Below are 14,044 nucleotides of genomic sequence, written 5' to 3'. Positions count from 1 at the left end.
CCAGGCATGGTGTTCTGGCTCTTTGATTAAAGGTCCGTTGTCTGTAGAGTTTTTAACCCTACTCTAATGTTGTAGTGCATCCAGATAAGTGCAATAGGATAATAATTGAGACCAGTAATCTCTTCATTTTTTGGTTTCACAGACTGGCACTAGGGAGGTGGGAGAGCACTGTGCAGCTCTTGTTTGGGCTCTTGTGTCATCACAGGGAAGTAATGTGAGCCCAAAGGCAAGGTTTCCAAGGAGTGAGAGGGTTTGAATTTGTGGCAGGAAGGCTGAAGCTATATGCCAGTTTGCCTTTTGCCTCTGCTGGCTAATTCATCTTGAGCAGGATCTGTTAAATTTGATGTTTAAATGGTTATTCCAGCAGTACAGAAAGCTATGTATCTTCCTGCCTGATGGTGCAGACACTCTCCCTCAATTTCCACTCTCATTTGTGCCTGGAAGGTGAGAAGCCTTTGTGTGTGTCAGTTAGATTACAGAAGGAAACTTTTTTTTTTCCCCATTAATTCTGCTCACTTTCCAGTCTCCCTTATGTCTGCTGTTTGTGTGGTTTTCACAGTCCTAGTGAAGCAAATCTTTTCCCTTAGGAAGCCTCAGAAAAATAAAGCAAGTGATAGGAATAGAAGAAGAAGAACCTATATTTATTGCAAGGAATCCTTCTAGTCCCTAAAAATAGATCCTTACAAAGCCCTAGCATATGTATAAGGGTATTTTTAACTGGGTCTTGTCCATTTCAGGATAAAATTCTTCCTTGTTGTTTGAAAGCATGCCAGCACTGTTTAAAAAAAGGAAGAAAACTAGTCAACTCCCCAGATAATATGTTTATGGAAAGTATTAGTCTAATAAGACTATAACTTCACAAGTCAGTGACCCGAGTTGCAATGTTTGCAGCTCTCTCTTCAAACAAGCCATTAGATTTTGCTGCAGCCACTCATGTTTGAAATCATATTCATAGATAGCTTACAGAATTTTTTGCTTTAGCAGTCAATTCAGTAAACTCAAAACAAGCAACTTATGATTCCGCAGGCTCTCCCAGAGGCCTGCAGTGGCTTTTTTTGCATATTTACAGTGGCCACTTAACTTTAGACTAAAATTCCAGTCCTGACCACAACAATGATGAGATATCACTTCCAGCACCATACCTAAACCGCTTTTATTATATTAAATCAAAACGTTTTCTTTAGTTTTGCTTGGAATCTTTGCCCATAATGTTAATTTGTACTTGGTGTTATCTTTTTTTTTTTCCCTTTTCTCCCTGTGCTGTAATTTAGGATGGTACCTTGTTTGATGGTAGGCCGATAGAGTCTCTCTCACTGATAGATGCAGTGATGCCTGATGTGGTACAGACAAGACAACAGGCCTACAGAGACAAACTTGCACAACAGCAGGCAGCAGCTGCTGCAGCTGCAGCTGCCACCAACCAACAGGGATCAGCGAAAAATGGAGAAAATACTGCAAATGGAGAGGAGAACGGAGCACACACTATAGCAAGTAAGTTGAGATAGAAATGGCTTTGAGCTGGGTTAGCATTTCCTAGTTGTTTATCGTAGTATGAGCTTGTAGACAATGAGGTAAAAGTGTAGAGTTTGGAGTAACCCTTCAACTGGCCGAGTATTCCTTCATCAAGGGTGGTAGTTGAGCAGATGGTGTCTCACCTTTGGCTGTGCCCAGTTTTGATATCTGGGGTTGCAGGAGTCAAAGATAAATCCCTTATACTGGTCTCATTTTTGGTACTGCTTCTTTTCCATCACCTGAAGGTTTTTCACAGGACCCTTGCATAGCAAGGAAAAAATAATTTGAGACATTAGTGTACAAGGAGTGAGGAGAGGAGTCTGCCAATCTATGGCTGGTTAAAACTGAGTATTGCTTGTGAAGTTCTGCAAACTCCTTTAGCAGGTTCTGTAAATCCCATGGATTCAAGAGCTGTACCTGGCTCTGCTAGTGATGTTGAGGTCAGGCTTGCTGGGACAAGTCCTGTGTCCCTTGTCTCTTTTATCAATATCAGTTTTCATGATTTGCTATTCCAAATTGCTCGATGCAGCTGCTCACAGGTTTGCTTTATTCATGAATTCCATTTTAGTTGAGATTGGTGAAATAAATGAATTCTGTTTGTCATTACTGGTCAAAGGAACCTACCATACAAGGAGGCCTAATATTGAAAAGTTTTGGTCAGGAATTAAACTGTGAAAATACTCTTCTGGAGTATACTCGTCTGAATTGCATGTTTAAGTGTGTTCATTCTGTAAAAACACCTGAAGAAATGACATTTTTGAGAGAATATTGATATGTAGAAGTTTTACAGCCTGATTTTACTAGGTTTTTTCATTAGTATATATGGTAAAAAGCTAGAAATACATTCTTTGGCTGAAGCAAATGAAGTCTCTACTTCAATGCTTTCATTTGAAAATCTCAGAGTATTTACTTGATAACTGTGAACTGGATAGAGGAAGGGTAGACCTCAGATCTCAGCCCTGTTAAATGTGATGTACCAGCAACCCCTGCTGGCTGTTCAGCACTTCAGACTGGCATCGATCCTCTCTGACTGAAGCAATCCTTTATATGGTGCTCTTTCTGAAAAAACATTCATGTTTTAATAGCCTTTTCTATTTTCTCACATGCACAAGCAGCGACAGAAACCTTTAATGCTAAATTAAGCAATAGCTGTGAAATGATTTCTTTAACCACAGTGAATAAATATGGAACAGGTGAACTGTGCAGCATTTCTTACATTCTGCATTTGCACTCGTAATGAATTTATTTTTAATAATAGAAAATGATTGATGGTAGATGCCAAGAAAACTGTTTTGTCAATTGAATTACCCCCAGCATGTTCTACAGAACAATATGGTTTCAACCTCACTTCCATGCAGAAAGTTACACTGCCATAATTCCATGGTAATTGCTGATGAGAAGTTTGAGAAGCTTGGTTATGTTTGCTCTATCACCAAATGTGATTATATTCATTAAAGTAATTTTGTAAATGGAGTGTTGGAGATGTAGATTTAAAACCTGTTTCACTGCAATTGGTGAAAAGAGAGATTTTTGAAAATGAATGTGTTACAAATGTATTCTTATAGCACAAGCTAGACTAGTAACATATTGTACTATGCAGTATTGGGCCTGAAAAACAGAGTACTTGTAACAGCATTTATTTTTTAGCATAGCAAAAAATTAACTTTTGGCCCTAATTCTGAAGCTCCAAAATTAAATCCATTTGGATGTGAAGGTTTACAGGGGCGAAGAGCTTTCTCACATTTTTGAAATTCCCCATCTGTTTATAGTGCTTCATTAATTGGAACTGAAAAAATAAAAGTGTGACAACTCTGTCAAATTTTTGAATCGCATAAATTATGAATTCTTGCACTCATTGCAGAGGAATCTGAACCACAGAGGAGTCACAATGTCCCAAAATACTAAAATCCACCTCTGTGTACTGTTGTTTCCCATAATGCAGATAATCACACGGATATGATGGAAGTAGATGGAGATGTGGAAATCCCTCCCAACAAGGCAGTGGTGCTGCGTGGCCACGAGTCCGAAGTGTTCATCTGTGCCTGGAATCCCGTTAGTGACCTTTTGGCCTCAGGGTATGTGCCCTGCCCTGCCCTGCTGGGTGTGGGGAGTGTCCTGGGGCTCGCTGCTGCTGCCTGGGCAGGGCAGCAGGCCCGGGGGACACCTGCCCCAGAGTGCTACAGAGCTGGTTAGAAAATAGTGCTGTTAAATGGAGAATAATAATAATAATAATAATTAAAATACTGGATGGGAAGGGTAGAAGGCTCAGGGAACATCTGCCCCAAACGTCAAGTCCCACAGGGCTGTTTAGAAAATAATCCTGTTAAATAGAGAATAATATTAATGATAGTAATGATAATAATGATGATGATGATGAGGATGATGATGCATTGGAAGGGCAGAAGGTTTAGAGAACACCTACCCCAAACATCAAATGCTACAGGGTTTTTAGAGAATAGTGCTTTAAATTCAATCTATTAATATTAATCTTATTAAGATTATTATCAATTAATAAATAATCAATTAATGTAAAACTAATTAGTATATTATAATATACAGTTCTAATGTATAAACATAACTATTATGTATAATTATTATAATCTCTATATTACAATAATCACATATCATATACTGTGTAGCACATATTCTATATTCTATATGTTATATATTCTATATCTGTATTTTATATATATCTATTATATAGCTGTATCTATATGTTATATATGTCTATGTTATATATGTCTATGTTACATACTATGTAATATATATAAAAACTATATATAGTGTTCTATATAACTATATATATAAGTATAATATAAAATATATTATTCTACATACCATATATTATAATATTAGTACATGGTATATTATTGGTATATGGTGTATTGCATATTCTATAATGTTACAGACTTGTCATTATAATGATGCATGTTAATATATAATATTACAGACTGTCAATATAATGATGTCTGTTAATATATCCATGAAATAAATGGAATTCCCACGTGTAAGCAGCAGGGTTTGTGTCCCACGGGTGCTTTGCAGATCCGGAGACTCGACGGCGCGGATCTGGAACCTGAGCGAGAACAGCACGAGCGGCTCCACGCAGCTGGTGCTGCGGCACTGCATCCGCGAGGGCGGGCAGGACGTGCCCAGCAACAAGGACGTCACATCCCTCGACTGGAACGTAAGTGCCACTGCCACAGCCCCCAGGGCTCCCAGGAGATCCTGCTGGCAGCACCTCGTGCTCAGGTTTTGAGTGACAGCAGCCGTGTCCTCTCTGGCAGCACCTGAAATATTTCTGTTTTGAGTGGTGTTGTAACTTCTTCTGTTTGTAACTTCTTCTGTTACACTTCAGGAACTTCTTTCTGATAAGTTGCAATCAATGAAATAAATGTCATAAATCCTAAAGGCAGATGTATTCTAACCTCAAATTTGCTTTAGCTTTGACTTAAACAGTAAAACTAAATAAATGAATAAATAACCTTTTTTGCTGGCAGAGTGAAGGTACACTTCTAGCAACTGGGTCTTACGATGGCTTTGCAAGGATATGGACTAAAGATGGTAAGCAAAAATACTTTTTATTTTACCGTATATTTTCCTATATTGTGGCTCACGGCGTAGTTTTTTATTTTTTAATGTATTCATATCAATATAAATTTTCAGGTAATCTTGCCAGCACCTTAGGGCAACATAAAGGTCCTATATTTGCGTTAAAATGGAACAAGAAAGGAAACTTCATTTTAAGTGCAGGAGTGGACAAGGTGAGATAATCTTTGGTAAAATTAAAATTCTTTCCTTCACCGTTATAATTAACTGTAAGCAAAATAGCAAAACTGTGTGAAGTAAGTAAATGAAACTAAAGGCATGGGATGTAAATATGTGCTTAAAAAGATCTTGTTATGCTTAGGTGTGTTTCCTTGGGTTTTATAGTAGTTTGTTGAGATATTTTATTATCCTAGATTTCAGTGTCTGTTGGATCTCTTCCCATTTAGGTTATTCTGAGTTGGAAAGTAAGTGTATTGAAACTTTTGTAAAACCAAACCATCTAAATTCAGTGAAGCACTTCATGCAAAGCCTCAGGAAAAAAATTTGTACTAGAGGGACAGGTTCAGGCTGAGTTGAGTATCAGTCAAACGTGAGAATGATTATAAAGGTTAGAGCTGGAACATAAGGAAAGTTGATATATGTGACTGGAGAGGTGCCAGTTGTGTAATGCCATGGAGCTCATTGTTTGACTGTGTTTTATTTCACATCTATAAACAAATTCAGGTTTACAAGGTCTTTCAGTACAGGGCTGCTGTTAGTGTGAGAGGTTTTATGTATGAATGGTAGGAAGGGCACAGAGTGATGGGAAATGTACTTAAAGTGAATTCAGAGAATCAAATAGACTATTTCAAGAGTAAGGAGAGTTGATTTTTTTCCTCTGTAACTGATTCAAGGTGCAGAAGTCAGCACAGGTTTTAGTGAGAGTGGCAAACTGCAACCTCAGTACAACCACTTAAAACTGGCAGTGTCACTGTAAAGTAGTAAACTTTCTCCTTTATTTGTTGTTTTTTTTTTTCCCTGCATGCATTTACTTGGTTTGCTTTAATAGCCAGCTTTTTAAATGCTTGTACTGGCACAAAAGAAGGAAAATTTAATGTCTCAAAGCATGGAAATGATGTGTTTACTCTTTTGGCATCTGTGATAGTTATGCCAGTTTTTAAATATTTGTGGAGGTGCAGATTTCATTTGCAGGAAAATAATAAAGGAAAAAATAGAAACCTCATTCCAGTCAATAAAACTTCTTAGACAAACTGAGATTATACTTTGAAAAATATTCTGCTTTTGCAGAGAGAATGACCCAACCTTAGGCTCCTTTTCCATAATTAATTTGTATGGTCAGTTCATGTTTCCATTGAATTTGGTGTCAAATTTTTCATTGGTCATTGAGGTAGGGCAGGGATGTTGGCATATAATATACTGATGATAAAATACTAATTTTGTCATGTAAGATTTTTTTAACCAGAAGGTTATGAAAGTATTGGCAGAGAACAGCATAGAAGGAAATTACACCCTTAAATTTTTCAGTATGTGACTAATTGTTAATAACATCTCCTTAGGAACAAGTGAGTAGCTGATACTACAATTTGAATATACAAGTATTTGAAATTAAAATAGCTGTGTGGAATGGATTACAAGAATATAAATAGGACTAAAGGGATAAAACTGTTTAAAAGCCCACAAATTCCTTCTTCCCTCTAGACCCCAAAATGTTGTGGCTAAGCACCTTTCTAATGCACTCTTAAATTTTCTACTCTTTTCTGTACGTCTACTACTATTTCTTTTAGTACTGGATCAAACTCTAGAAATGTATAATCAAGAGCAGGTTTGGGTGATGGTGAGCAGGGTAGGTATTCTCATACTTGTGAGTGGTGGTAGTTGTGGGGAAATTAACAGTTTGTACAAGTTTGTTTATTGTTTATTTATCTGTTTAACACAGACCACAATTATTTGGGATGCCCACACTGGCGAAGCCAAGCAGCAGTTTCCTTTTCATTCTGGTAAGTGTTGATTTCATCATTTAGATTTGTCACCTAAATAGACAAAGAAGGTGTAATTTTTAAAATAAAATTAAAAATCTGATGTTCTTGGTGCTTATTTGCATCATTTTAAAATCTTACAGGTGGCCTTTGATTACTGAGTCCCATGTTGGAATTTTGAGAATGTAAACAAAGATAGATTTGTTCTGATCTTATAATGCAGTTTTATTGCAGTTCCACAGAAGTCATGGGAAATAAATAATCCAAGTATTCCTGACTTTCTGTAGTATGGTGGCAGACAAATCATGTGGGTGGGCCACAAGAGATTAGTGTTTATCACCTCGGGACTGCATTTGTCATCCTCCTGCTGCAGTGATCCCAGCCCGTATCCCATTGTTCCGCTGTCCCCACATTGTCTGGCCACACACCAGCTGAAAGCTGTTCGCTGGCCAGCTGGGGTGGGAGTGCAGGAGGTCAGACAAATTGCTTTGTGGGCTGCATGCTGAGCAATCCTGCCAGAATCAGCTGGAAAACAGAATGGAGAGGATGACAGACATGTCATTGAAGGGCCTCTAAGAAATGTGTCCTGTTCCCACTCTTTATTCTGCTCGTGCCACGTTTCCAGTGGCATGACAGCAGTCAAAAACATCAACTCAGCACTTACTCCAAGCAGTACTCTCTGTGCTATCTGCCATAAATAGCTGGCTTGATCAAATGGAACAAATTGCCCATGATTAAGCTTCAAGTTACCACACCTTACAATGCTGGAATTAAGAAAGGAAATAAATCCTTACCTTTCCCTGGCTGCCATGCCTGAGCAGGAGCTGCTGGTGGAGATGGACTCATGCATGATCATATGTGAAGTTGTGGGAACCTGTTCCTTGTGCTGACTCCTGAGATTTGTTTATAGATGCCTCAACTACAACTTGATGTCCTGCTGCACTATCTTCTGTGTAACTTTGATTTCAAATATATTCCATATTATGATGACATATATTAAATTTGTTCCATTTTGCCTAAGACTTGTTTTGGCTGAATTTCATACTGTTCATAACTGCTGTAAAATTAATGATTGCTTCCTGTTGGCTTTTGTTACAAAGTGGTGTATGCTAAATTTGCACATCAAATTCCTGCAGAGTGTGTACTATAGCTTTAAATATCTTTCTTTTTCTTACAGCACCAGCATTAGATGTTGATTGGCAGAGTAACAACACATTTGCCTCTTGCAGTACAGACATGTGTATTCATGTTTGTAAACTAGGACAAGATAGGCCCATCAAAACCTTCCAGGGTCACACAGTAAGTACTGCAAAAAGGAGGATTCCTCTGTGATATTTTTATTAGTGAGAGGTTGGGGGCTCAGCAAACTTACCAGTACCCAGCACTTGTGTAATGGTTGGTCATTGGCTACAGGGAGTAGATGGACACATAGGTAGTTGTGGTTAAGGTCTTCTGGTAATCACAATCTCTGTGATTATCAGAACAATTCTCACCTCCATGTCCAGCTTGTTTTACTAGTGCCAGGATTCAAAAATGAGCTTTAGAAGAGGAAGCATGGTAATTTCAAGACTTTGCCACCTGGTGTACAAGAATGCATTTGAAATGTGATAAATGGATAGCAAAAAGCTGTTGTTATTGAAGGCAAAGCTATGAATAAAAATAAAGCATTAAAATCCTGACAATTATGCAAATGTTCATAAGTGCTGTCCAGCTTTATCTTTTGAAAGCTGTCACTTGTAGTGGAAGGGAAGACTCCAACTTACTCTCATTGTTCACTTTTAGAATGAAGTAAATGCAATCAAATGGGATCCAACTGGTAACCTGCTGGCATCCTGCTCTGATGACATGACTCTAAAGGTAATGGAAGTTCTGGGGCTGGCCCTTGTCTTTGTAGGACTCTGGAATGCACTCCATGAGCCTGGACATTCAGGCAGGATCACTGTACTGGCTGTATTGTCCAATATTTGTTCCTTTTTAATATAACAAGGTCAGGCAATCCTAGAAATCCTTGTTAATCAGGGCCAAGCTTTGGTCCAGAGAGCTTGTTACAAGCTGCCAGCCTGAGACTTGGAGCATGATTTATTAGGTGCTTTTAGCTGTTTCCGGAATCAGGTCATTAATCATTAAGTTGTCACGCTTGATGGTTGCTTTTGGTTAAAAGAAAATGTTGGAATGCATGTCAGGTAACACATACAAGAATGGGTGACTTGCTTCTTTCCTGGTTTTCTTCTGCTTTCCCCTTTTTTCTAGTTAAAATTTTTGTCATGTTGTTTCTTCAGAGGCTGTGTGCACTCCTGGATTTTTCCAGTTCATCAGGAGTCATTCTGCAGTTTTCATTTACACCTACACTTGTCCTCCAAATGATTCACAGCTACATCCTTTCTTGTAAAACAGGGGCAAACTTGTGAGTGCAGAGGACACTGCAACTTTCAAATGTGACTTGAGGGCACTCTAGAGATCCTTACAAACCTGCCAGCAGCAGAAATGAGGCTGTTCATGCCTGACAGGCCTGTGCTGCTTCCATACTACAGATGCTTTCCATTACTCCTGTACTGCTTTACTTTCACTGTGACCTTTAGCACTGTGCTTGGTAGAGTTTCAGGATACATTTTTTACATTGACAGCACTGTCCTGCTAGTTGCCCTTGGGACAGTTAATTCCATCCAGCTCACTGTTATTTAATCAGGGAATGCCTGAATGAGTAGCCACATATCCCTCCTGCTGGCACAGGGTCAGGCTCTGGAAAGGGGAATCACCTTATCTAAATACAAACACGTGAGCATTAAGCCTCCAGTCTAAAGCTGGGTGTCTAGACATCTCCAGTCAGCACTGTCTAGCACTGCTGAAGAGCAAGTTATCCTTTCCTAAGTGTCTTAAGTCAAGTGTGATGAGGAAATCCCTGAGAGCATCAGTTGTTCTCCATTGGCAGTGGATGGAGCCAAACTAGCCAGCTTCAGCAGGTATTTAATACTTAAACAGCTGGAACTCTGTTCCAGGGTGATGAATTCCAGGCTGGAGCTGGAGCTGTTGCCTCTCTGTGAGTAGAGGTGACAACTGAGAATGTGTCAGCATCTGTGGGATTCAGGCAATTAACTTCTTGGTGGCTGTTTCAAATAGAGCCCAGGCTGAAAAGAATATTATTGTTTTGTTCAGGGTTAGCTCAAATGCCAAATGCTGGAGGATAAGTCTGCACATCACTAATCACTTGTGGATCACTTACTTTTCAATGCAACAAGGAATAAATACCAGCTTTGGAAGCACATGGAAAGTGCCTAGTGATTTATTTACTTGGTTAGTTTCTATCTACAACTTAATGTTCTCTAGGGCAGCTGATACTGACTCTTTCATTTATGCCAGTGTTGGGAAGAGAAGCTAGATTTTGATCTCATCAATTAAACTGGAAATACAATTTCAATTCTGTCTGCACATTGAAAATCAATTTCCTCTTCAGCAAAGCAGCACTGCTGAAAAGCACCATTTATTTACACATGCACTTCAATTGCTTCTTAAATACAGTTGGGCTTAAACATGCTCCTGGTAGCTTTTTCTAACAAAAAAGTGAACTAAAAGCATTACTGAGACAGATATTATTAAAAATAGCATTCAGGTGGTTATCTGCTATGTCAAATTTCACATGTAGGAAAAGGTATAAAAGCCTTCCCAAATCCCTTCTATAGAAGCAATATAAATTCTTAATAGAATAAAGTTATTTTGTTTCTTGAGCATGATCATAGGGGAGTTGGAGTCCTCTAATGACCTGTGTGAAGTACAGAACACTGAAATCTGGCAATGCAAATACCAATAAGTCAGGAAAATGCCATAGTGGTATTTCTTTCCCTGGATTTGTGTGAAAACAGAAAACTTCTCTACTATCCCTTTATTTCACTCAGTCTGTGTAGCAAGAAGTTCATTTAAAAATAGGACCGTGATATTTTAGCAACTCAGATGTGAACATTTACATATTGCTCTTCTCATTTCAGCATCTGCTCTCATCCCTGCACTTTTCAAGTGGTTTGCAGTTAATTCAGACAGTTTGGTTTCTACAGGCAGCACCTTTGTAACTCATTAACCTCACTGGGGGCTTAGAACACAAAGAATGAAAGGTCCTGGAATAAAACTTGGCATAATTACTCTAAAAAGCTAGCAATCATAGCAAATGTTTTGAGTGCTCTAAAAGGTAACAGTCAGCCTGCAAATGATACAGAAGAAATGTGTAAAATGTATTTTAGTACAATATTGTGCTAATTATTTGTGTTTTCCTCCCTTTTTATCACAGATCTGGAGTATGAAACAAGACAGTTGTGTCCATGATTTACAAGCACACAACAAAGAAATATATACTATCAAATGGAGTCCTACAGGACCAGGAACAAATAATCCAAATGCCAATCTTATGTTAGCAAGGTACTATTTAATCTTGGTTTTAAATTCTTGTTAAACATTATTTTTACCTCACTTTCAATAAATGTAAGTTTACAGAATGTTTTGAAGCACATAAGATACTTTATCATGTTCTGTTTGTATTAGCAGGAAAAATATGTTGAATTGAGATGTAATTAATCTGGTTTTTTTTCCTTGACAGTGCATCCTTTGATTCTACTGTTAGGTTATGGGATGTAGACAGAGGAATTTGTATTCATACTCTGACAAAACATCAAGAACCTGTGTACAGTGTAGCTTTCAGTCCTGATGGCAGGTACCTGGCCAGTGGCTCCTTTGATAAATGTGTACACATCTGGAATACACAGGTATTGCTCTTCTCTGTGTTGAGAAGTTTGTGCTCTTTTCCCTCCTTCCAACCTTTGTTTAGCCATCATATTTCAGCCACAAAGAGCTTTGTCATTCCTAACACACTGCTTTTCTCTTTGTTCTGAGGTTATTTCTTTTAATGTTAATCTTTTAATTTCTTGTATATTTAATTTCTCACTTTGAATGCTTGCCCTGTGGTGAAGAAATACTTGTATTTACATTGTCTTAGCAAAAAACCCCAAAAAGCCAAGAAACCGAGCAAACCAAAAAAGACCCAACCAAAAACTCACCCAAAAAAACCTCCACATTGAACAAAATTTCTCCAAGGATATATTTAATCCAAAAATAGTCTGTGTTAATTCTAAACTTTAAATTCTGATAAAACAGGGCTTCTGTGAAAAAATAACAAGTGGGTGTGGACATATTAATCTGATTGGCTGTTTCATTGAATTTCACTGACAAACAAGAGAATGCAAAATGAGGGAACATAATGATGACAGAGTATATCTATACTACTACTTGTAAAGGACACTATTACTTGTTTTGTATTTCTGGCAAAAAAAAAAAAAAAAAGGTCTTGTGTTTGAAAGTCTTGTCAGGCATGATTGTCTTGTCAGCCAATCTCTGGCTATTGGGCATTGGGTATTAATTTCTGAAAGGCTCATTTTAGTAATTGGAATTGGCCATGAGATGCAATGGTTGTACCACATTCTTTAACAAAGTGCTGAGACTGTCCACAAATCTCTTCTGGACCACTTTCCTCTGAGAATTTTAGCTTTTAAAAGCAGTGGGGAAATTTTATAAATTGTGCTTGTTGACTTTGATTTTGTTGTATTAATTACTTGCCTTGTCCCTTTTTTAGACAGGTGCCCTAGTTCACAGTTATCGGGGAACAGGAGGGATTTTTGAGGTTTGCTGGAATGCAGCAGGAGACAAAGTTGGAGCAAGTGCTTCAGATGGTTCAGTAAGTGTTGTTTGACTTGGTTGGTGTTCTAATAACAAACATCTTCTGGAAATCTTTTAACTAACAATGGAGACAAAATTTCCTTCTCTAGCTGAAGGCTGAATACAGCCAGCTCACCTGGAGGTTTTCTACTGTAACCATGCTGTGGTACTGTAAGGAGAATATCTTTATTCCAGTCCAAAAACTTCAGAAGGTGGAGATATCTCCAGTTTGTATTTTCTGTTCCTTCTGGGGCCTACTGTGTCAGCCCATTCAGTGTGGCTGGTTTAGAAACAATTTTGTTTTTCTTTCTCTGCCCTTTTTGAGTGAAAATGCTCAGTGTAAGTGATATTATTATAGTGCATGACAGGAATGAAATACCTCCTGCATTGCATTTATCAGCAAAACAAAGTGCAGATTTCGAAATGCTTGTAATTAAAAACTTCCTAAAAATGTCAGCAGCTATATTATATAAATATCATTCTGCTCTACTTTTGCTTAGGAAAAGCAGGGAATAAAATCATGTTTAACTAATCATGAATGCCCCAGTGTCATTTCACTGCAGGGTGTTGGAGCATCACCTCCTGGCTGCTCTGACACTCCTGCAGGGAGCTGCAGTGGGATGGGAATGTGCAGAGTCTTTATAAGGAGCACAGTCCCAGGGCTTTTGTTTGCTTCTGTCTCACCATGGTTTGCAAAGGAAGAAGAGGAGAGCCTAGGGAAAAGCAAAATTCAAATAAAATAAGGCTGATAAGGGAATTGTGTTTTGCAGCTTCCTTTAGCAAATGTCAGCAAAATTAATCCTGGCAGCTGAGTAGTGCAGGGTCTCAGGTGGTATCTTAACACAGGTGCCAAAGCATTTCCCTTCTGAATGCTCCTTGCTGGTAAGTAAGGTTGTTTTGTTAGAGTTCAAAGCACAAAATAGGAAGATCTGGATTTTAAGAAGCCTAAATTCTAGAGAAGTAATTTTGATTAGTCTTTATATCATTTTAGTCTTGTAAGTATAGGCAATACCATAAAAGGACAAAAGCTCAAGGCATATCCTGAGTAGAAATTATCACTCCCCCCAGATGACCCTTTTTTATACATGCTGTGTAACCTTTCCAGTCCTCCAATTAATTTAACCCAAGAGGCTGAATTGTACTTGAAATAGATTTGTTTTCATTTAGTTTCTGATACTTTAAAAAATATTTGGCTTAATTTGTTCTGTATTGTTTGCTAGCAAAAGCTTCTCATCCACTCTGTTTTAAGTGTGCTTGCAGCTGGTGTTATCTTGTGTGTGGTTATATTTTACTAATAGATTTCTATATCTGAC

At 38.1% G+C, this 14,044-nt stretch overlaps 1 protein-coding gene across 6 annotated transcripts in view; it reads left to right on the top strand.

Annotated features, from left to right (window-relative positions):
• Positions 1-14,044, top strand: part of TBL1XR1 (TBL1X/Y related 1) — a 109,893-nt gene that overhangs the window by 90,091 nt on the left and 5,758 nt on the right. For all 6 annotated transcript variants that reach the window (XM_083868815.1, XM_083868813.1, XM_083868816.1 and 3 more), the window contains 11 exons: positions 1,272-1,491; positions 3,455-3,587; positions 4,558-4,699; positions 5,013-5,076; positions 5,179-5,276; positions 6,998-7,058; positions 8,215-8,336; positions 8,820-8,894; positions 11,314-11,441; positions 11,620-11,785; positions 12,649-12,750. In XM_083868815.1, the coding sequence (XP_083724941.1) occupies positions 1,272-1,491; positions 3,455-3,587; positions 4,558-4,699; positions 5,013-5,076; positions 5,179-5,276; positions 6,998-7,058; positions 8,215-8,336; positions 8,820-8,894; positions 11,314-11,441; positions 11,620-11,785; positions 12,649-12,750 (1,311 nt within the window). The remainder of the gene's footprint in view (positions 1-1,271; positions 1,492-3,454; positions 3,588-4,557; positions 4,700-5,012; positions 5,077-5,178; positions 5,277-6,997; positions 7,059-8,214; positions 8,337-8,819; positions 8,895-11,313; positions 11,442-11,619; positions 11,786-12,648; positions 12,751-14,044) is intronic.

This window comes from Zosterops lateralis (assembly GCF_965231275.1).
Source record: "Zosterops lateralis genome assembly, chromosome: 10".
NCBI lineage: Eukaryota > Metazoa > Chordata > Aves > Passeriformes > Zosteropidae > Zosterops > Zosterops lateralis.
Note: the sequence above shows the minus strand (reverse complement) of the source record. Positions and strands in the feature narration are given on the sequence as shown.